This window comes from Mixophyes fleayi, chromosome 3 (genome assembly GCF_038048845.1).
Source record: "Mixophyes fleayi isolate aMixFle1 chromosome 3, aMixFle1.hap1, whole genome shotgun sequence".
Taxonomy (NCBI): Eukaryota; Metazoa; Chordata; class Amphibia; order Anura; family Limnodynastidae; genus Mixophyes; species Mixophyes fleayi.
In genome coordinates, this window is record NC_134404.1 from 188,845,033 (window position 1) to 188,866,216 (window position 21,184).

The 21,184-nt window shown below is 38.4% G+C and overlaps 2 protein-coding genes across 4 annotated transcripts in view; both read right to left on the reverse strand.

Annotated features, from left to right (window-relative positions):
- Window positions 1-1,212: 1,212 nt before the first annotated feature.
- LOC142144277 (uncharacterized) lies at window positions 1,213-11,654 on the reverse strand. Of its 3 annotated transcripts, XM_075202915.1 has the most exons (7): window positions 11,371-11,654; window positions 5,781-5,909; window positions 4,999-5,697; window positions 4,544-4,660; window positions 3,348-3,464; window positions 1,730-1,846; window positions 1,213-1,492 (listed from the first exon to the last, which is right to left on the reverse strand). In XM_075202915.1, the coding sequence occupies exons 3-7, from the start codon at window positions 5,269-5,271 to the stop codon at window positions 1,247-1,249; spliced, it is 870 nt and encodes a 289-aa protein (XP_075059016.1). In that variant the 5' UTR covers window positions 5,272-5,697; window positions 5,781-5,909; window positions 11,371-11,654; the 3' UTR covers window positions 1,213-1,246. The 3 variants fall into 3 exon arrangements, with proteins under 3 accessions (XP_075059016.1, XP_075059018.1, XP_075059017.1); XM_075202917.1 differs by lacking the exon at window positions 4,544-4,660; XM_075202916.1 differs by lacking the exon at window positions 1,730-1,846.
- The window catches only part of METTL24 (methyltransferase like 24), a 77,732-nt gene continuing 65,989 nt past the window's right edge, over window positions 9,442-21,184 (reverse strand). The window contains exon 6 of the mRNA XM_075202914.1: window positions 9,442-9,636. Within this exon, the coding sequence (XP_075059015.1) occupies window positions 9,613-9,636 (24 nt within the window). The 3' untranslated portion in view covers window positions 9,442-9,612. The remainder of the gene's footprint in view (window positions 9,637-21,184) is intronic.

The window sequence follows — 21,184 nt, forward strand, 5'->3', positions numbered from 1 at the left end:
TCTCCACTAGTAGTAAAATAGAAAACAATTCAGCCGGTCTAGACTGTAGAATATAAATAGAAATGGACAAAAGCAGTTTGGTGTCTGTCTGTGTATGACACCCTACCCTTATCGTGAAATTGACAAAACAGCAGCCTTTCAAGACTGTACGTGATATAGAAATGCCCCAAGTCCCTTTCCAATATTACACCCTACACTTATATAGAAAATTTTAAAAAGATGTTATCGTCATCATCTTCAGCTTCATCCTCACCCTCATCAGTGTACACATCAACATCACAGACTATCAATTCATCTCCACTTGAATCCGCCATTAGAGAACTGTCAGTGCTTGGATGTCTTTGATGGTAAAGGCCTTCCTCGTGGAAGATGTAGTTCATTTTTATGAAAATCATTTTCTCAACATTTTTTGGAAGTAACCTCTTACGTTGATCACTGACTAGGTTCCCGGCTGTGCTGAACACTCTTTCAGAGTACACACTGGATATAGATATAAGATATGGGTAGACGTGGGAGTGCCCTCCCCTCTAACACTGCACAAAAAAATGTTAACACTGAAGTAAAATAAATAAATAATGGGTGGTCATGGAGGGCAGATAACAGGAGGTGGTAAGGAGGTAGCGGTACTAGAAAGACACAAGACATGAGGAAATAATGAAAGAAGGATAGATAAATGGAGGTTGGGGTGAACAATAGACAAGGGAGTAGCAGATTTTAATGACATGGGTTTAGTGTTGCCATTCGTAATATAAGGGGCAGGGGTGACAAGAGCATTGTGACACTTTGGAAAAGGCAAGCTTTGTAGGACAAAATAGCTGGGAGCCATATATGATTTATGCGTGTGTATTCAATGTTAAGTCTGTGGTGTTTGTATGTTTGGTCAGGGCAGGGTCACCATCAGGTCTGATGGGCGGGAGGCACTGACAAGGGGCCAAGACTTCCAAGACTGCCAAGGGAGCCCACTTTGACCTGCCTACCCACACCTTTGAATTAAACTTAAAAAAAAAAAAAATAAGCTTTGCGATAGATCCCAATATCTGATATGCTGGAAACATCTTTACCATTTCTGTTCATTGCTTTTGTTTTTTCTGTGGAATAAAAATACAAATAAAAAAAACTACTATAAATGCTGCGGTAAAAGTCTAAAAACGTTATTTATTTAAATATTTTAACTGGTAATTTTTTTTAAATAATATTATATTAGGACTGAAGTATTAGCTATGGTCCATTTGTACTATTATATTGATCAGTCATCATCTATTACTATGACATCATTAATGATTGTATAGCCTCTGGATTGTGTTGATTTAGGAAATTCCTTAGTTTTCCTGGTGCCAGCGGTGTAGTTGGGCATCTCCAGTATTTTCATGTCAGGAATCGTTTGATTGGTCTTATTAGAATTAGAAGTGAACTTAGAGGAAGGTCCATCATTCTCCTCTGGCAACACAATTGGTTTGTTTACTTTAGAATGGTTTTCTCTTATTTCCATGAACTGCGGATATATAAACAGTAGAAAACCATCATTGATTTTGAATTAAGTTGATCATCTCAAAGTTGTAAATAATTTTTAAGGCATAAACAGGCAATCTGTGGTTCTCCAGCTGTTGCAGAATTACATGTATCATAATGCTGGCACTTTTACAATTCTACAGCAATTGGAAAACCGTAGGTTACCCAAGCCTGCTTTAAGGAATAAACTGTTAAAAGAATATAAGTGTCTTTTCCTCACCTCCAATGGTAACAATTTGTCTACTCGCTCCGGTTCATATTTAAGAGAATGGAAATCTTCATATGTATCTAGGAACAGATCTGTGTCTAAGAATGCTGGTTTGATGTTTTCTTCAACCTAGGAACAGATTAATAATCACTGTGTAAATGTCAAGACTTGATTGGTTCGGGTAGATATGAATGTATCTAGGACATAGTCATCATCATCATCTATTTATTTATATAGCGCCACTAATTCCGCAGCAATGTACACAGAGCTCACTCACATCAGTCCCTGCCCCATTGGAACTTACAATCTAAATCCCCTAACATACACACAGAGGCCGAAAGAGACTAAGGGCAATTTAATAGCAGCCAATTAACCTACCTGCATGTTTTTTGGAGTGTGGGAGGAAACCGGAGTACCTGGAGGAAACCCACGCAAACACAGGGAGACACATACAAACTCCACATAGATATGGTCATGGTCGGGAATCAAACTCATGACCCCAGTGCTGTGAGACAGAAGTGCTATCCACTAAGCCACCGTGCTGCCCAAAAGTCAATAAGGTGTCAGGCGCTGTCCCGGTACTGTCCATACATGCCGGGGATGTCTCCTGTGCCGAGCCGCGTAAGTCAACGGGACGTACTTCCGGCTTTCACTGTTTGCACATGCGCAGTAGGTCCCTCTATCGTCCTTCCAATCAGGGGCCACATATTGGTATATAAGGCACCTCCTTTCACCATTCTGGTGCCAGAGTATTGGTTTCACCAGCTCCAGCGTTCCTGACTCCAGTTTCCTTGTTCCTGTTGTTTGCTACTTTGGTCCTGACTCCTGGCTTTTTCCTGACTACCCTCTTGTCCTACGATTTGATACTATCTGCTATCTGGATCTTGACCTTTGGCTCACCTCTGACCTACCCTTTGGATTTTCACTGTGTACTACGCTATCCTTTGGTATCTGAACCAGATTGCACGACTATTCCTGTTTTTTACCTGCTGTTCAGATAACTAACTTGGAGAACTGCGATCTGCGCACGTCACGCAGCCAAGACCAAACCTCCATGCGAGGGGCCCTGGTGAAAACTGGGGGACGGGGGCACTGACAAGGGGCCAAGACTGCCAAGGGAGCCCACTGTGACCTGCCTGCCCACCCCTTTGAATTAAACTTAAATTATTTTTTTTAAAAAAATATCCCACCTTTGCGATAGATCCCAATCTCTCATATGCTGGAAACATACCAGCCTATCAGAGATTGGATAGTATAAATTAATAGCATAAATGATCTTCTAGGTTATTTCACTTTCAGTAGATGGCTGAAGAGTCCCTTTGCCCACTCAAAATGACATTATATTTACATATAGGCAGAGGTGGGGAACAGATGTCAGCCTGTACTTTCAATGAAAAGACTCTTGGTGAAACTGGGTACATTTTATGAAGAACAGAACATTTTTATAGCCTCAAATAACAAGATTAATAAAAATGAAAATATACAAATGTGATACAAGTCATAGAGAATTACATGTATCAGAATGCTGGCACTTATAGTTCTACAATAATCAGATAACCATGGCTTACCCAAGCCCACTATAAGGAATAAATTGTTATAAGTTAAAAACATTTAAGTGTCATTTCCTCACCTCCATCGGTAACACGTCCTCTTCTTCCTCCAGTTCATCAATGAGGGTCTGGAAATCCATATCTATGTCTGGGGACAGAACTGTGTCTAATAATGCCGGATGGATGATTTCTTCAACCTAGGAACAGATTTGTAATCACTGTGTAAATGTCAGAATTTAACTGGTGCGAGTACACATAAATGTATCTTGGACATAGTAATTAAGGATTATTTGCGAATGTGCAAAGGTGCGGCCCTGCAGAGAAAATACCTTTATGATGTCATGCCACTATGACTGCGCCTGTTTATACAGGTTCTCCTAGTGATTGGTGCTACTAGATGGTGGTGACTGCAGGGGTGTAATACTGTGCTCCTTCTGATACCAGGAGCTGGGGGGTGTTCCATTTTCAACATGGACTGAGTACAAAACAGCACTTCAATCTCCTCACATGTAAAACCAGATATATATCACAGAATATTATATATAAATGGATAGTAATAAAGAACCAATTTCCTCTTACTATTATCTCATCTTACTAAGATAGAAATGAGTTTTCAAGAAGATAAACATTGTAAAAGTTGTTATTAATCATGAGAGTGATCCAGAAATTCAATGTTACGTCTGTGCTTATTGTATGTTTGGTCAGGGCAGGGTCACAATCAGGGAGTCTGACGGATGGGGGGGCACTGACAAGGGACCAAGACTGCCAAGGGAGCCCACTGTGACCTGCCTGCCCACCCCTTTGAATTAAACTTAAAAAAAAAAAAATATCCCGGCTTTGCGACAGATCCCAGTCTCTGATAGGCTGGAAACATACCAGCCTAACAGAGACTGGGTAATATAGATTAATAGTATAAATTTGCTTCTAGGGGTTTTTCACATTCAGTAGATGGCTGAAGAATCCCTTTGCCCACTCAAAATTACATTATATTTACATATAGGCAGAGGTGGGGAACAGATGTCAGCCTGTACTTTCAATTAAAAGACTTTTGGTGAAACTGGGTACATTTTATGAAGAACAGAACATTTTTATAGCCACAAATAACAAAATTAATAAAACTGAAAATATACAAATCTGATACAAGTCATAGAGAATTACATGTATCAGAATGCTGGCACTTATAGTACTACAACAATTAGATAACCATGGCTTACCCAAGCCCACTTTGGGGAATAAATTGTTATAAGTTAAAAACATTTAAGTGTCATTTCCTCACCTCCATTGGTAACACGTCCTCTTCTTGTTGCAGTTCATCAATGAGGGTCTGGAAATCCATGTCTATGTCTGGGGACAGAATTGTGTCTAATAATGCCGGATGGATGATTTCTTCAACCTAGGAACAGATTTGTATTCACTGTGTAAATGTCAGAATTTAACTGGTGTGAGTACACATAAATGTATCTTGGACATAGTAATTAAGGATTATTTGCGAATATGCAAAGGTGCGGCCCTGCAGAGAAAAAAACGTTATGATGTCATGCCACTATGACTGCGCCTATTTATACTGGTTCTTCTAGGGATTGGTGCTACTAGATGGTGGTGACTGCCAGGGTGTAATACTGTGCTCCTTCTGATACGAGGAGCTGGGGGATTAGGGTGTTCAATTTTCAACATATAGAACTATACAATACAGACCTGTTCCATTGGTGACCTGTATAACTAGTATTTTACCTGTGACATGAACTCAGGCTGATCACACAGAGTCTCTATGTAATGTAGAAGTTCTGTTTCAGGTGAGTCCTCTGATGGGCGTCCTTCTACTCTCTTTGGGAGCTTTACACCACGTGGCCAAATTATTGTCTCCATATAGCCTGGGGCGATCTTCTGGTGTTGTCTATAGAGATGTCTCTTCAGCAATTTCTTCTGTCTTTCATAGCATAGATGACTTCTTTTATGTTTTATTTTCCAGTTACCTGCTGGGAGAAGAAGAGAGTCTAGAAACATATTAGTGAAGGCCTGTCAATAAAATTCTATACAGTCACAGTACTCAGGATGTAAAAGCCACGTCTACATAAACTCACTGTAGGGCCCAGGTCAAACACTTGATAAGAGAATTCTTCTTTCTACATACCTGCTCGCACACGTCTATTAGTGTGCACAGTGCTCTTTTTGTTAATACTGGCCTGTACTGGACTCTCAGAGTTTGCATTGATCTTTATTTTCATCACTGTTTGTGCTTTGTTTTTAGTTTGCTCATCATAGATGTCCCCTTGTACAGCAGTTTCAGTCGTTGCAGTTATCTCTTCATGTATGCCAGCTTCTGATGACCCTTCTGTCTCCATATCATCTTCATATGGTTTTCTTGCTTCTGCCTGCCGCTGGATAGATGCCTCTATCTGCTTTGCTTCCTCTTTCTCCAATTGTATGAAGCTAAACCACACAAAATAAGTTCAGAAATGGGGTAATAAAGTGGATAGCCTATTGTTATGCTATTTTTAGGTCGAAAAACTTACTTCTTAGCCATCTTGTAGAAGATCTTACGATCAGCTTCACTCGTTTTTATCCATTCCCTTACAGTATAGCGCACACCCTCCTGTAGCTTCATATCAGGACGAAGACGCGTAAGAGAACGAAGTACTGGACTGTGAATAATAAAATTAGATTACAGTTTAGTTTAATATTATTTATACAAACATTGTAGTCCTTTCAAACATGTGTTACTAGAACAGTGATAAGCGCTGTGTACATTACAACAAAAACATCACCTGTAATGTGAATTGACATTTGATTAGCAAACAATTTATTTACTGTTCCATCTTTGTTTTCACTTGGGGCTTTAAAATGAAATATTTTTTGATTCACTGTCATTGGTTCTTCAATATTGTTAGCAGTTTGTAATTGCAGGGACATAGGGGCTGTAGATATTATATTTAAAATATCTATCTGACACATAGTGTGGTGCATGTAATTCTGGTAATCATATTCTAGCTGATGCGAATATCCATGTACAATAATTGAGATTTGGAATGACAGTACTCTGCGCATTTTACTTTTCCAATATTTATATTCTATTGAAAAATGTAGATTTTTTAACAAGCAAAAATACAAATAATACGTTTCTCTCCTGGTTCAGCTGTTGTTTATTTAAGAGTACCCATTGCCTACACAAAGTGGAGGTAGCCATTGTGTTGACTGAACCAATATTCATGCCTCATATCTCAATGTCATTAGATTCTAGTGTATTTATGTTCTACATTCTCAGGACTATTGTCAGCCCACAAAGTTAATTTACACCCACTGAAGAATGAGTCAAACCTGCCCCACTGTACAAAACTGCTCATACATATTTCCTACTGATAATGGTAATAGGATCATCCCCACCCCATTCTGTTTTTTATAACTTCCCCATAAAGGTACAAGCCATTTGCTGAACAGATTAAATATAATATCTGGAGTTTCATACACGTCTGATTGAAGCCACATCAAGGAAACCTTTATATATACGTTTCCTGTAGGCTGGCGCCTCATATGGTTTTTGGACCTATTGAATATGAATGGATTGTTTTGCCTACAGTTGTATTCTTAAACACAGCATCTCAGTATAGAGGTTCACGCACAAATTAAACTTTATAAAGTGCATCCATCATCTACAGACCTTGAAGGCCATTATGTGCAGAGTGCTGTCACTGGCTCCTATTAAATTGAATTGATATTCAGGAAATATTTGTCTCATTCCACATCTGTCTATGCTTTTGAGCATGTTTTGTTTTACCCCAATCCTACCAAACAGCAGAATGAATTAACTGTCTTTCTGATATATCTATAAATTTGGCAAAATGTTACTTTGTAAATACAATGTAACATTACTTTACCATGAATAGGGAAAAAAAATCAATTTGTGTAAAATTTAGCTGTAAGTTCATCCATATCTAGTTGATAAGTAGCTAAAATAGTAACTACCTCTGTGTGTAGCCAATAGATGCACTTTAATGATAATGACTAACGTGTTTACACTGTGCTTATTTTTGCAGGGAGGTGAAGATTGTACAAACGTGTGAACATTACATCAAAGCCCAACTTTCTATTCCTTTATGACCTTAATTTTCATTGCAATAAACTTATTAAGCTTTAATAAAATGTATTAATAAAGTAATAGAATGCCAATACAAATCGATATAAATAATATAACATAACTTCTGGGTCTAAATCCAAATGTCAAATAGAAGATACAGTATGGTACATGCATATCAAAAATCTAAATCTAAATAATAGATCAATAACATGAATTTTGCGATAATTTATAGATGTATATTAATACATGTACATATAGTGATATATGCATTCTATGAACGGGAAGGGAAAATGTATTCTATAGCTTTAATATTCAAAAATATAGATACAACCTATTATTTATAACCTTTTCATCTGGGAGATATGTGACTTGCTGGTGTCCCCACATTAGGCTGAATTAATCTGGTATCAGTTGTCATGTACCATCAACTAACTAGCTGAGCCCAAGTTAAAGCTTTGCCCCTCACCTTCACTCAGTGGAAGAAGCCATTTGCTAAAGATTATGGCTGGGAGTCAGTAAATAGGAAGTTTGTATTCTTATTAGTGTTATCTCAGGTCACACAATGGATGCATCCATTGTATATCATACCTCTCATTATTGTGAAAATAAAAATAGGAACAAAATAAACCATGCCCCAAAAATGCCCCAAACACAATTCTGAGTTACCTAAAGCCCAGAATTTGCACATTACATTTTAAATGAATTAATTAGGGATATAATGTACCAGATATATACTTTATAAAACAGGTCATATCAGCAAATATGCATTAATAAATTGAGAGATTAATATTCTATTTAGTTACAATGAACATAAGTAATTTTAAATGTCTTTGTGGCAGAATAACGTGGAGTGACAGTATTTTTCTTTATAATCATAGAATACAAGTTGCATAATATAGAAATACATTTTGTAACTTTCACAAATGTGTATGAAAACATTCCCATTGTGTATGAAAGTATTCCCATTTAATGTTTAAGTTGTCTGACACCTGTATGTAACCAATACCTCACTACAAGCTTTTACCCTCTTATATCAACCAGTTAGGAGTTTGTTCCGCCCCCGGCTATCCATTTGTAGTACCAAGGTTAGTCTTGTTGGAGTCATTTGGCAGAATAGTCACACTATTAGAGGTCACAACACACACTGGTCTTAGTATCTCATTGCCCCAAATAATTGTGGGTAGAACATTAGGGCTCGATACTGTGGTTTGATGCGAGTTGATTTCCTATTTATTGAGGAAACTAACTCATAGTGACCATGAAAATTACAATAATTGTGAGTTATTATTTACAGAGATATTCCTTATAACATAATAAAACATTGTTCATACAATGTTATCAGTCTATTCTATATGTGAACCCAGAAGGATTGAGCTGTGGACCATATGTCTGATTAGATATATAGAAAGTGTCTGTGTCCAGGGGTGCTGAGAGGGGGGATAGCGGTTACAAATTACTGGGGCCCGGCCTGCCTTGGGGCCCCAGGCTCGCAGTCCGGTATTTTTTCTTCTCCCGCTGTGGATGGAGGGGAGCCCAGAAAGTTGCAGTACCGGGGCCCCAAATTCCTCTTGGCGGCCCTGTCTGTGTCTGGTCACTTCCACAAAGCTCAACAGCTATGAGCCAGTGTGAATATCAGGTGGAAAGCCAATTTGTAAGGAAATAGTATAGGGATTCTTTGTGAATACCAGCAATGCTACAATGGGGAGCACAAGTGCAGTGTGAGATTTACAAGGTTAAACATCATTTACTGGACTTATAAGAACACATACTAACAATGTGTGTGCTGAAAGGGGTATCAACAAAAAACATCCAAATACTCTATTTATGGGTGAAACAGTAGAGCAAAAGGTAGTGGACACTATAAAAATAATTAAATATTTTTTTTATTAATAATTAATTATAATTTGCATAACACTTTAACAAGCACCCTATAGTGTAAGTAACTCAGAGTTGTATATATATAGTACCAGCAATATCTATCAATACAATTTCCGCTCATGTTATTTCTTTAAATCAATCCAGGATCCTGCCTTTACTTTTCTGTAATAACCAGGTTGTTCAAACTGACAAATCTTAAAATGCTTATTAGGACTTACCTGTATTTTCACTGGTAGAAAGGAACTAGTATATATAGCTACAGGTGTTGTATATTCTGTGAATAAAGCCACTAGGATTCAGCTTTGGACCATATATCTGTTGATAGATAAGGAGCTGGTGTCTCTGTGTCCGGTCACTTCCACGATGCTCAACAGATATGAGGCAGTTTGAATATCTCAGGTGGGATGATGCGTTATGTTCTAGAACACAAATCAAAAATAAACAGCTTCAGCTACTGGCATGTGCCGAGACCAGTACATCATTTACTGGTTTATTTCATAGGGTGTTCACTTGCCTATACTAGTGAATAATTCAAATTTGGTAAAACATGTATAGATTTACTAGCAGTAGTAGACCTTTTCTCTGGGTTAAGAAGTTCTCAGGATTTCAATTCCTTTAGTTTTTCACGACACAGTTTAGATTATAAAATTATATGCAACAATACTAGGCAATAAGAGGGGTTATGAAGTTAAGGAAGAATTATGGGTGATGAATAAATAAAGAACAATTAACTTTTAACTCTTTCTACTACTAGTCTGGTTGGTCTTTATCTGGTGTCATGGAAGCCAAACTAAATTTCCTCCACCTCTGTTTCTGTGTAAATTTGAAACTTCAGTACCCAGTAAACATGAGACGCATTGTAAGAGATATTGGAAGGGGTGTCTGCGCTATACAATAACAGTAAGAGTGTAAAATATTAAAAGTCACATTCCCGATTTAATAAAACAATATACCAAAATTAATAATATATAAATATAATACATTCATAAAAATAAAAATTGAAAAATAGGAACATAAACAAAAAACTTATCGATAAATAATGCCAAGTGTATCTAATAATAACAGAAAACATATGCATCTGTATGTTCATTCAAAATATACACATAGTGATAGAAATGAACCAATCAGCTGTATATCACTTTCAATACATGACTATGTGTATATTTTTAATGAACATATAGATGCATACGTTTTCTGTCATTATTAGATACACTTGACATTATTTATAGATAACATTTTTTTTTTTCTTCTATTTTTCATTTTTTATTTTTATTTTTATGAATGTATTATATTTATATATTATTAAATTTGGTATATTGTTTTATTAAATAGGGAATGTCACTTTTAATATTTTACACTCTTACTGTTATTGTTTAGCGCAGACACCCCCTCCAATATCTTTTATATGTAATTTAAATCGGGTATACCCACTACCCGTTGTGACTGCAGCTTTACTTTATACATTACAGCCAATAGCGCCAACTAGGGTTTAAGTTTGGGTACTGTGACTCTCGTGGCAATCCTTATTCAGGCTAGTTCTGATAGCCACACCCTCTCTTTCTATGAGACGCATTGTGAATGTAACACAAAACTTGCTGATATTTTGTAGAATACTGAAATGACTTTAATATGTGTAATAACATCTGTAAATAACAATTGTGTATTAGTGCTCAGTGATTTCTTCTCTTAAATTTTCTTGACAGACCAAGAAACATTTCATCTATTTTGCAAGCCACCCTTCAGGTGATAAACCTTTCCCTACCCCTGCTCCCCTACTCCCAGCTGTGCAGGCCTTTACTCAGGGGCTATGTGTACAAACATAGGTCTCTATGCACTAACATACATAGGTCCCTGGTGCTCCATTTTTGAAAAAGAGCTTCAACCTATATAATACTTAGGTAATACATATAGTGGAACAGAGCTGATCTCTGCCACCTCAGAGGTGATGAAGGCTTTAGTGCAAGGAGGTGGGATGGGAGCAGCACAACACACTGCATGGTAATTAATCACATACCATGAGTCCACTCCATAATCTGCCTTACTCTTGTTCTGGACACCCCCCCTCCTCCCGATGGACGGCTATGGTAAAGCAGCCGTCTATTGGCAGATTTGGAAGAAATACAGAAAATGCAATGTTCTTTCTCTATACTTACCTTGATGTGTGAACCTCACAGTTTCTCCTGAAATTGACTGCTACAGCGTAGTGCTCACTGTCCATTTAACTACATCAGAGGTGTCCTGTAGCACCACTGTCTCACTCCCCACTGTCTTGCACTCTGGTCTGTAGTGTGTAGACCAGATGAGGGACCGACACATCATCAGACTGGCCCTCCAGGGAGATCCTTGGTGGACCCCACTGCTGAAGAGCAAAATGCAATCACCAGGGCCCCCACAATCTTCCATTTGTTACTGTGTACAATGGAAGAAGTTCAGGAGAAGTCTGAGCTGCTCTTTAGTATAGTTTGCTGCTCATGCAGGAACTACTCATTGCCTCTGGTGCTCCAATTGGCTGAAATCACACAGTCACTCAACCAATTGGAGTATAGACACGCCCCCTACTCACACTGCAGCAGAAGAAGATGGAGGCAGCACAGCAGGAAGAGGTAAGTGTATGGGAGCTGGTGTGTCAGTGTGTTTGAGAGAAAGTGTGAGTCAGTATGAATGAGAAATGTGTCAGTGTATGAAAAATGTATGTGTATGTATATGAGAGATGGAGTGTGTTTGTGTTCCCAGGTGTATGAGAAATGTGTACTGTAAATGTGTCAAAAACATAGTGCCAATACTTAATACAAGCGGAATGTCTTTGGTAAACTGTAGGCACTCTTGAATATCTACCACACATACTGTGTGTATGCAATCACATCCCCCTCTATTCATATAGGCCTAGCTCTAATTTCGTAACATATTAGCTGTCATTCTTGTTGTTTGTCGAAAGCTGATTTTTATCTATGTACGATCTTGCATTGATTTCTAATCAGCAGTGATTTATTATAATTAATCTCTTTAAGGCTGTGTGGGGTAACTTTTTATTTTTTATTGATTATCCACTGGGTAAGCCAGTGGATAATCAATAAAACAAAGACATGGTTTGATGAGTTCGGTGTGGAAGAACTTGACTGGCCCATCCAGAGCCCTGACCTCAACCCCATCGAGCACCTTTGGGATGTGCTGGAATGGAGATTGGGAGCCAGGCCTTCTCGTACAACAGGTGCCTGACCTTATAAATGCTCTACAGAATCAATGGGCAATGTTTCTGTGGGCACAGATTCACACAGAAACACTCCAACATCTTGTGGAAAGCCTTCCAAGAAGAGTGGAAGCTGTTATCGCCGAAGGGGGACCAACTCCATATTAAAGTATATGTATTTGAATACAATGTCATTACAGTCCCTGTTGGTGTAATGGTCAAGCTTCCGAATACTTTTGTCCATACAGTGTATTTATGCAAAAATCCTTGATAACTCATATAATAAATGCTTAATATTCAAAGTTCAAGCATATATTTTGAAAGGATTGTTATTATAATTATTCATGTACCACATGCACGTAACATTTAAGCCCATACTAGCTCTGCACTGTCAATCTGTGAGGAGATATGGAAAAAATACACTATGTCTGTAAGGACCTGCTAAAGAACAATTTAGCAGCAGCGTCAGACTGGCCCACCGGGATACCGGAAAAATCACCGGTGGGCCCCGCTGCCTTACGGCCGCACCCCCTTTTAAAAGTAGGCAGAGCTGACCCTGGGAACCCGTTGTCCACACTAGGGAGCCCGCTGTCCTCCCCGGTGTCCCCGTTGCTTCAAATGCGATCCCACACGAGTGTATTAAGCAAGAGGTTCATTGAAAAGATTGATGCAACATAGCGGTGACTTGTTATGTTCTCTTGTCCTATTTAAGCTTGTTCTGTAGAGATTCCCAAAGTTGTAGCATGATCCGAACAGACTCTTGAAGGTTAACTTGTCACTGTCCTCTCTCCAACTGCGCTGTTATATCCCTGGCTGGTGTCAGAGGTTTCTGCAACTCCTCAGACACAATCTTACATTATACGGAGCAGATGAAGGATAGACATTTTTGAGGATTATTTCTGCATGAGACGATCAATGGCTGTATTATAGGCTTGATTACTTATATCGTCTGGTGAGTGCGCACCCCTTAGGGGTTAAAAATTAACCCTTGTCCACACGTGGTGCTCCTATCGTTTTATGAGTTCACGGATTAGCTGGGGTTTTTTCTCTACCATCTTGCTATATCTACAGTCTGCACTATTATTTGTCTTTTTTTCTTTTTATGTTTTATGCCTGACCTACGAGGGACATTGAATTTCTTTGGAACTTCGTCAGCAGGCTGATGCTGCTTTTTTAAAGGACTTTGAACTTTTCCATCATTGTTTCATCACCGTGTTATGAGTATAGAGAGTATGTTATTGACACCATTTTATCTCTAGATTGGCGCTTGTCTGCAAATTTATTTGTCCTGGTTATATATCTATAGGGCTTGGTGTTACCTAATTTGTTTGCTACAAGCTGCCTCTCGGTTTGCTACATTGGGTGCGCCTGTGACCTAGACATTGTTTGTTATTTTTGTAAGGAGCAGAGAGGATTCTACAATCAACATTCAGCCACTTGTTTATATTTTTATGCTATCACTGTGTGTGTGTTTGTATATATATATATATATATATATATATATATATATATATATATATATATGCGTGTGTGTCATATATATATATATATATATATATATATATATATGCGTGTGTGTCATATATATATATATATATATATATATATATATATATGACACACACGCATATATATATATATATATATATATATATATATAACAAGATGTAAACACTGGCGCTCAATGCAGTATTGTACATGTGAAGTGGTAGAAATCAATCCCACATATACACCTCTTCCATGTGAGGAGGCAGCCTTCCTTCAAAACTCTGTCTGGTAAGGCCGTAAATGTATATATAGGTACAACAGAAGGAGGGCGCAATGGTGATCTTAACAGATTATACTGAACAAGGTGGGTACAGAGTAATGGGCATAAGGAAGTAAGATAAGTCTCTGGGTTGGTATCCAACAATATGCGTAGTAAGTCCAGAACTAAATTCAAATGCTAGACAGAGTGACCAATGTATCAGATACTAATGTGCAGAGAATCAACATAAATGTCACAATATAAAGATGCAGTTTCTACTCCTCTAAAGCTTGCTGAATCAGTGTAACACAGCTTGTAAACTCTCCAATCATATGTCAACAGAGGGACAAGGATAAACAGGAGATAAGTAGAGTAGTGCAGTTCACCAGATAACAAATCAATAGATGGGAGCGTACCAGAAAATAATATTAAACCAGCTTATCTGTATCAGGGTCTCCAAAGGGAAATCACGGCTCCGTCTGGTGTGTCAGGAACAGGCATAACAGCAAATGATGCAGTATGTGGTAAATCTTAATCTCGGGCAGCCGTCCCCATGCAAACACCGTAGCAAACTCCAGTCAGCCAAAATGGTAGAGATAAAGGAGCCATATAGTGTAGTAATTTATATACAAAGAGTTTATTCAGCAATCTTATAAAATGCAAACTCACATTATGCAAAGTAAATAAAAGCTTATCTGTATTAGGCAGTAGGTCAGCTTGTACCAGTATGGATCCCTGGAGAGTTCTATAGGTATTACCAGCGATCTCCACACAGGAGTATCAGGGTATATACACCAAGTGTCCAGGATAGTGGTGTGTCCTAGTTGGTATCTTACAGAAGTATTAGGGCCTCAACGCGTTTCGTCTTGAAAGACTTCTTCAGGAGGAAAAACAAGTAACCCATGCTTAGGGCTTGTTTAAATAGTATATGCGGTGGCCATTTTGCGCATGTGCAGTGCGCAGATGCTACCATGCATGCGCGGATACCCCACGACCGCGCGGGTACTACAGAGGTGGAGGCTGAATAGTATGCTCAAGAAGCATATGGATCCATGTCTCTGGAACTTAGTTATTCATGTCCAGTGCCTGATTAGTGTTAAAGAACCTCTGGCAGATATCAATAAAAACTAGTGCGACGGCCATCTTGGATAAGGGCACCCTACATAGACTATCAGTATGTGAAGCCTATAGTGGCCATCTTGGAACAGGGGACTAAAATGCATATAAAGTACATATATAATATAATGAGATAACAGTTAAATGAAAGACAGAGATAGCATATATAAAACAGAACCATTATAAACAATAAAAAACTATACATAAAACCAATGCATGAATTGCAGTCAGAAGGACATGTATTAAATGAGTATATATTGGTGCCATCCTGTACACCCATATAAAATATATAAATACGTGGCTATCATATGTGAGGGTAGTATTAACCATCAAACATGAAGTGCCCACAAACATAAATTAAAATATGATAAAAGGAGTTAGAAGTATAGTAAGGCACATAGCTATAGAAATGGCGCAATTTCATAGCCTTCATTAAGACCATAAGGGCTAAGGGTGTTCAGCTGGAATATCCAAAACATCTCCCTTTTGGAGAGTTTGGATTGGAGATCTCCCCCTCTGCGTCCTAGGCATACGTTCTCTATTCCCTTGAATGTGAGGTGGTTTGGATCGGAATTATGTTTTTTATTAAAATGTCTAGAGACAGAGTGGGATTCAATTTTGTTTTTGATATTCCGGACATGTTCCTGGATTCTTAGTTTTAATGGTTTTTTCGTTTTGCCTACGTATTTAAGACCACAAGAGCATTCTAGTAGATATATAACAGAGGATGTTTGGCAGTTTATAAATTCTTTTATATCAAACTTCTGGCTATTGTCATGGTTATAGAATGCTTTCTTATCAGGACTTGCAAACTTGCAAATGATGCAATGGCTGCACCTGTTAAAACACTTAACCGCTAGAAATGTATTGGAAGTGTTAGTATGAGTATCAGGTATCATGCTAGGGGCAAGAGCATCTTTTAAATTCCTATTTTTGCAGAAGATAAGGGTCTTGTAGGAAGAATAGTGGCTAGGATGAAGTCCATGCGTAAAATCTCCCAATGTTTGGAGATAGTAGACCTTATTCTATATTCACAAGAATTATAATTGGTGATGAAGGGAATGCGTTCCTTTTGGTTATCCCTATTTTTATATTGTAATAAGTCAATTCTATTGACACCTTCAATTTTCGTTAGGGCTTCTGAAATGAGTTTATCTGGATAACCCCTTTCCTGGAAGCATTGTGCATACATATGTAGTTGTTCCCTACATTGAGAGTCATTGCTGCAGTTTCTTTTTATCCTATGGAATTGGGAGTATGGGATGTTGGATTTCCATTTCTTCACATGACCGCTTTTATAATGGAGATAGCTATTGGTGTCAACCGTTTTAACAAAATTCTTCATCTCAACCCTATCATCGGTTCCTGTGAGAACTAAATCCAGATATTCAATGCTGGTAGTATTCTGATTAGCTGTGAATTTGAGATTGAAATTATTATTAACAATATAAGCAAGGAATGAATTGATGGATTCATGGTCACCCTCCCAAACCATAAGGATATCATCTATGTATCTCCTGTAGATCTTAATGCAGTGGGAAAAAGGGTTGGGCTTATAAATGTATTCATGTTCCCAGCTCCCCATAAATAGGTTGGCGAAGCTTGGCGCAAAAATCGTGCCCATAGCTGTACCGCATATCTGGAGGTAAAAGGTTTCTAGAAATTTGAAGTAATTGTGAGTGAGAATGAACCTCATTAATTCGCACAGAAAATCTTTATGTTCTAGGGAGAGGTCTAGGTCCGGATCTAGGAATTCTCTACAAGCTTTAATGCCCTTTTCGTGCTCTATTGCTGTGTACAGCGATTGGACGTCAATAGTGAGCCAGATATAGTTGGGCTTCCAACAAAAATTCTCAAAGATGTTCAGAACGCTAGTTGTGTCCTTGAGATAAGATTCAAGCTTGGTGACGTACTTGCTCAGAAAGATATTAACATATTCGGAAATATGGGATGCAAGGGAATCTATACCGGCCACTATTGGTCTAGCAGGAGGTTTGTTCAATGATTTATGAATTTTCGGTAAAAAGTAGAAGACAGGAATAATGGGATTTAAGATCAATAAATATTGATATTCATCTTTAGTTAAGACATTATTCCATAAACCTTTTAAGAGTGTATTCCTTAGTGATACGTATTCTATAGTAGGGTCAGTATGTAATCTAATGTATGAAGTTTCATCATTCAATAGCCTCTCGGCTTCTTCTATGTACGCTGATCTATCTAGTAAGACGACACCTCCCCCTTTATCAGCTTGTTTTATTATTAATTCTTTATTATTAGCTAGGGTATCCATAGCCTGAAGTTCCTGTTTGGTGAGATTAGAAGTTTTCGGGTTATTATAATTGTCTCTACACAGGTCTTTAATAACCAATTCCTGGAAAAGGTCGATGTGACTACTTCTAGATTCTAGAGGGTAAAATTTAGAGGTGGGTTTTAGACCAGATTTAGACATGTTTTCGTAATTTGAAATGATAGCTGTGTCTTTTCTGGCGAAGTGTCACTTCAACGTCAATTTCCTAATGTATTTATTGATATCGATGAACATCTGAAACTTGTTTGGTTTACATGTAGGAGCAAATGAGAGTCCTTTACTTAATATTGAAAGTTCTGAACTATTGAGTTGGTGTTTAGATAAATTAAAAATCCCATTTTCTTTTAACGTTCTGTTGTCGATGAATTGAACCTTCTCCTTTGTTTTTTGTAAGCCCCCTCGTTTTCCCCTTCTTCCATGTGTCTGTGTTTCATGGGTGAGGCTATTCTTATATTCTCTTTGACATTCCGTTTGTTGCCCCCTCTCTCATGTAGCAAGCGTACTGGGGATAAAAAATCATCACTATCGCTAGCATCAATAGTGTCTAATGTGAGGAATCTGTTCCTAAGTGGTAGCTGTTCTACAGGTGGATGTTTCTTAGTGGGGGGACTGTAGTGTGTTCTATCACGATTCTGTTTAACGATTTTACAATAATAATCTGACTTATGTGAATTGTCGGGATATGATGAATAACTATTCTTATGAGGAAACTGTGTTGTCTGTCTTTTCCATTTTTTAATGTTATTCCTCTCGTAATCCTGTTTGTCCCTAATGAACTTTTTTTCTTTTGTTCTAACAACTTCCAACTCTAGTCTTTCAAGTTTTGTTATTGAGAACCTGTTCATTATTGGCATAATCTTCTTGTGTTTGGAATGGTTCTAAGAGAACATCTTTAATTTTAATTTCTTCCTCAATTTTATGAAATAATTTTTTCTTTTCACGGATAATGAGTTTCATGAGACTCAGGGAGCACTCATGTAGAGTTTGGTCCCAGTCTTTCATGAACTCAGCATCGTCAATACCAAAAGTGGGAGATTTGTTTATACGTAAGCCCCTGGGGATACGGTCAACAGAAATATAATGTTCTAAGCCTTGAACATCCCACCGAATGCGTGTTTCTTTAACAAACAATTTTTCTATGTCCCAGAAAACACTGTCTAAGTCTGATCGTGATTCCAATATATTGGCATTCTCATTGAAAATCTTTTTACACCAGTCTGACCTTTTGGTTATTCTGTCTGAGTTTTTCCACTTGTTGCTACTGTGGAATTACAATCTGTATGGCTGCCTGTTTAATCAAAAACCAAGAGAGTAGATATAGATAACAAGATATAAACACTGGCGCTCAATGCAGTATTGTACATATGAAGTGGTAGAAATCAATCCCACATATACACCTCTGCCATGTGAGGAGGCAGCCTTCCTTCAAAACTCTGGCTGGTAAAGCCGTAAATGGATATATAGGTACAACAGAAGGAGGGCGCAATGGTGATTTTAACAGATTATACTGAACAAGGTGGGTACAGAGTAATGGGCATAAGGAAGTAAAATAAGTCTCTGGGTTGGTATCCAACAATATGCGTAGTAAGTTCAGAGCTAAATTCAAATGCTAGACAAATGCTAGCAATTCAAATGCTTTGGATATTCCAGCTGAACACCCTTAGCCCTTATGGTCTTAATGAAGGCTATGAAATTGCGCCATTTTTATAGCTATGTGCCTTACTATACTTCTAACTCCTTTTATCATATTTTAATTCATGTTTGTGGGCACTTCATGTTTGATGGTTAATACTACCCTCACGTATGATAGCCACGTATTTATATATTTTATATGGGTGTACAGGATGGCACCAATATATACTCATTTAATACATGTCCTTCTGACTGCAATTCATGCATTGGTTTTATGTATAGTTTTTAATGGTTTATAATGGTTCTGTTTTATATATGCTATCTCTGTCTTTCATTTAACTGTTATCTCATTATATTATATATGTACTTTATATGCATTTTAGTCCCCTGTTCCAAGATGGCCACTATAGGCTTCACATACTGATAGTCTATGTAGAGTGCCCTTATCCAAGATGGCCGCCGCACTCATTTTTATTGACATCTGCCAGAGGTTCTTTAACACTAATCAGGCACTGGACATGAATAACTAAGGTCCAGAGACATGGATCCATACGCCTCTTGAGCATACTATTCAGCTTCCACCTCTGTAGTACCTGCTCGGTCGCGGGGTATCCGCGCATGCGCGGTAGCATCTGCGCACTGCACATGCACAAACTGGCCGCCGCATATACTATTTAAACAAGCCCTAAGCATGGGTTACTTGTTTTTCCTCTTGAAGAAGTCTTTCAAGACGAAAGCGTTGAGGCCCTAATACTTCTGTAAGATACCAACTAGGACACACCACTATCCTGGACACTTAGTGTATATACCCTGATACTCCTGTGTGGAGATCGCTGGTAATACCTATAGAACCCTCCAGGGATCCATATTGGTACAAGCTGACCTACTGCTAAATACAGATAAGCTTTTATTTACTTTGCATAATGTGAGTTTGCATTTTATAAGATTGCTGAATAAACTCTTAGTATATAAATTACTACACTATATGGCTCCTTTATCTCTACATTTTGGCTGACTGGAGTTTGCTAGCGGTGTTTGCATGGGGACGGCTGCCCGAGATTAAGAATTTACCACATACTGCATTTGCTGTTATGCCTGTTCCTGACACACCAGACTGAGCTGTGATTTCCCTTTGGAGACCCTGATACAGATAAGCTGGTTTTATATTATTTTCTGGTACGCTCCTATCTATTGATTTGTTATCTGGTGAACTGCCCTACTCTATGTCACGGGCAGTAGGAGTTTTACCCAGAATTCACCAGGTGGAATTTCACTTTACCAGAGGCGCGGAGTCTAACACAGTGGCTGGTCTTCTCCAGGAACTCCCGCAAGGGAGTATGGTTTTAGCGGCTGCCACTGTGCAGGTCGCGGCCCTCTGGGAAGTGTGGTGAATATACAGAACTATACAACTGAATAGGAAAGGGAATGTCAATGATATAAATGCAGAGTCTCTGAACAATGGAATCAGTGGTAACACTGTAGACTGATGAGCAGTAATAAAAGGAGGAAAGAGTTCCAAAGTGCATTAGCACACAGGTAGCATACGGCAGACCAATGTATGACAACTGGATAAAGTCTATGGAAGGACCAATCAATAATTCAGCAGGAGAGTCAGCGATTCGCAGCTATACTTCAGAGGCACTATAGGCTTTAGTCCTAATAACAGGTACCATGCAAAATAGTAGGGTAAGCTGCTCCTGACATATGTTCCTGCTGGTAAATGTAAAGACTTGTGCAGATGCAGGTATAATACCAGGTAGCGTAGAGTGGTCTGCGGCTAGCAAGTTGTACCACTGATATGGAGAGAAGACTTGTCCAGGTGCAGGTATGTTACTAGGTAGCATGGAGTGGTCTGCGGCTGGCAATTTGTACCACTGATATGGAGAGACGACTTGTCCAGGTGCAGGTATTTTACCAGGTAGCGTAGAGTGGTCTGCGACTAGCAAGTTGTACCACTGATATGAAGAGAAGGCT

What these genes read in the sequence shown, in the direction of transcription:
- LOC142144277 (XM_075202915.1), bottom strand. Translation starts at nt 5,271, where the DNA reads ATGTTTCTAGACTCTCTTCTTCTCCCAGCAGGTAACTGGAAAATAAAA. An exon ending in AGGACGTGTTACCGATGGAG is followed by an intron (nt 1,847 to 3,347) that starts GTGAGGAAATGA and finishes ATCTGTTCCTAG; the next exon opens with GTTGAAGAAAACATCAAACC. An exon ending in ACAAATTGTTACCATTGGAG is followed by an intron (nt 1,493 to 1,729) that starts GTGAGGAAAAGA and finishes ATATATCCGCAG; the next exon opens with TTCATGGAAATAAGAGAAAA.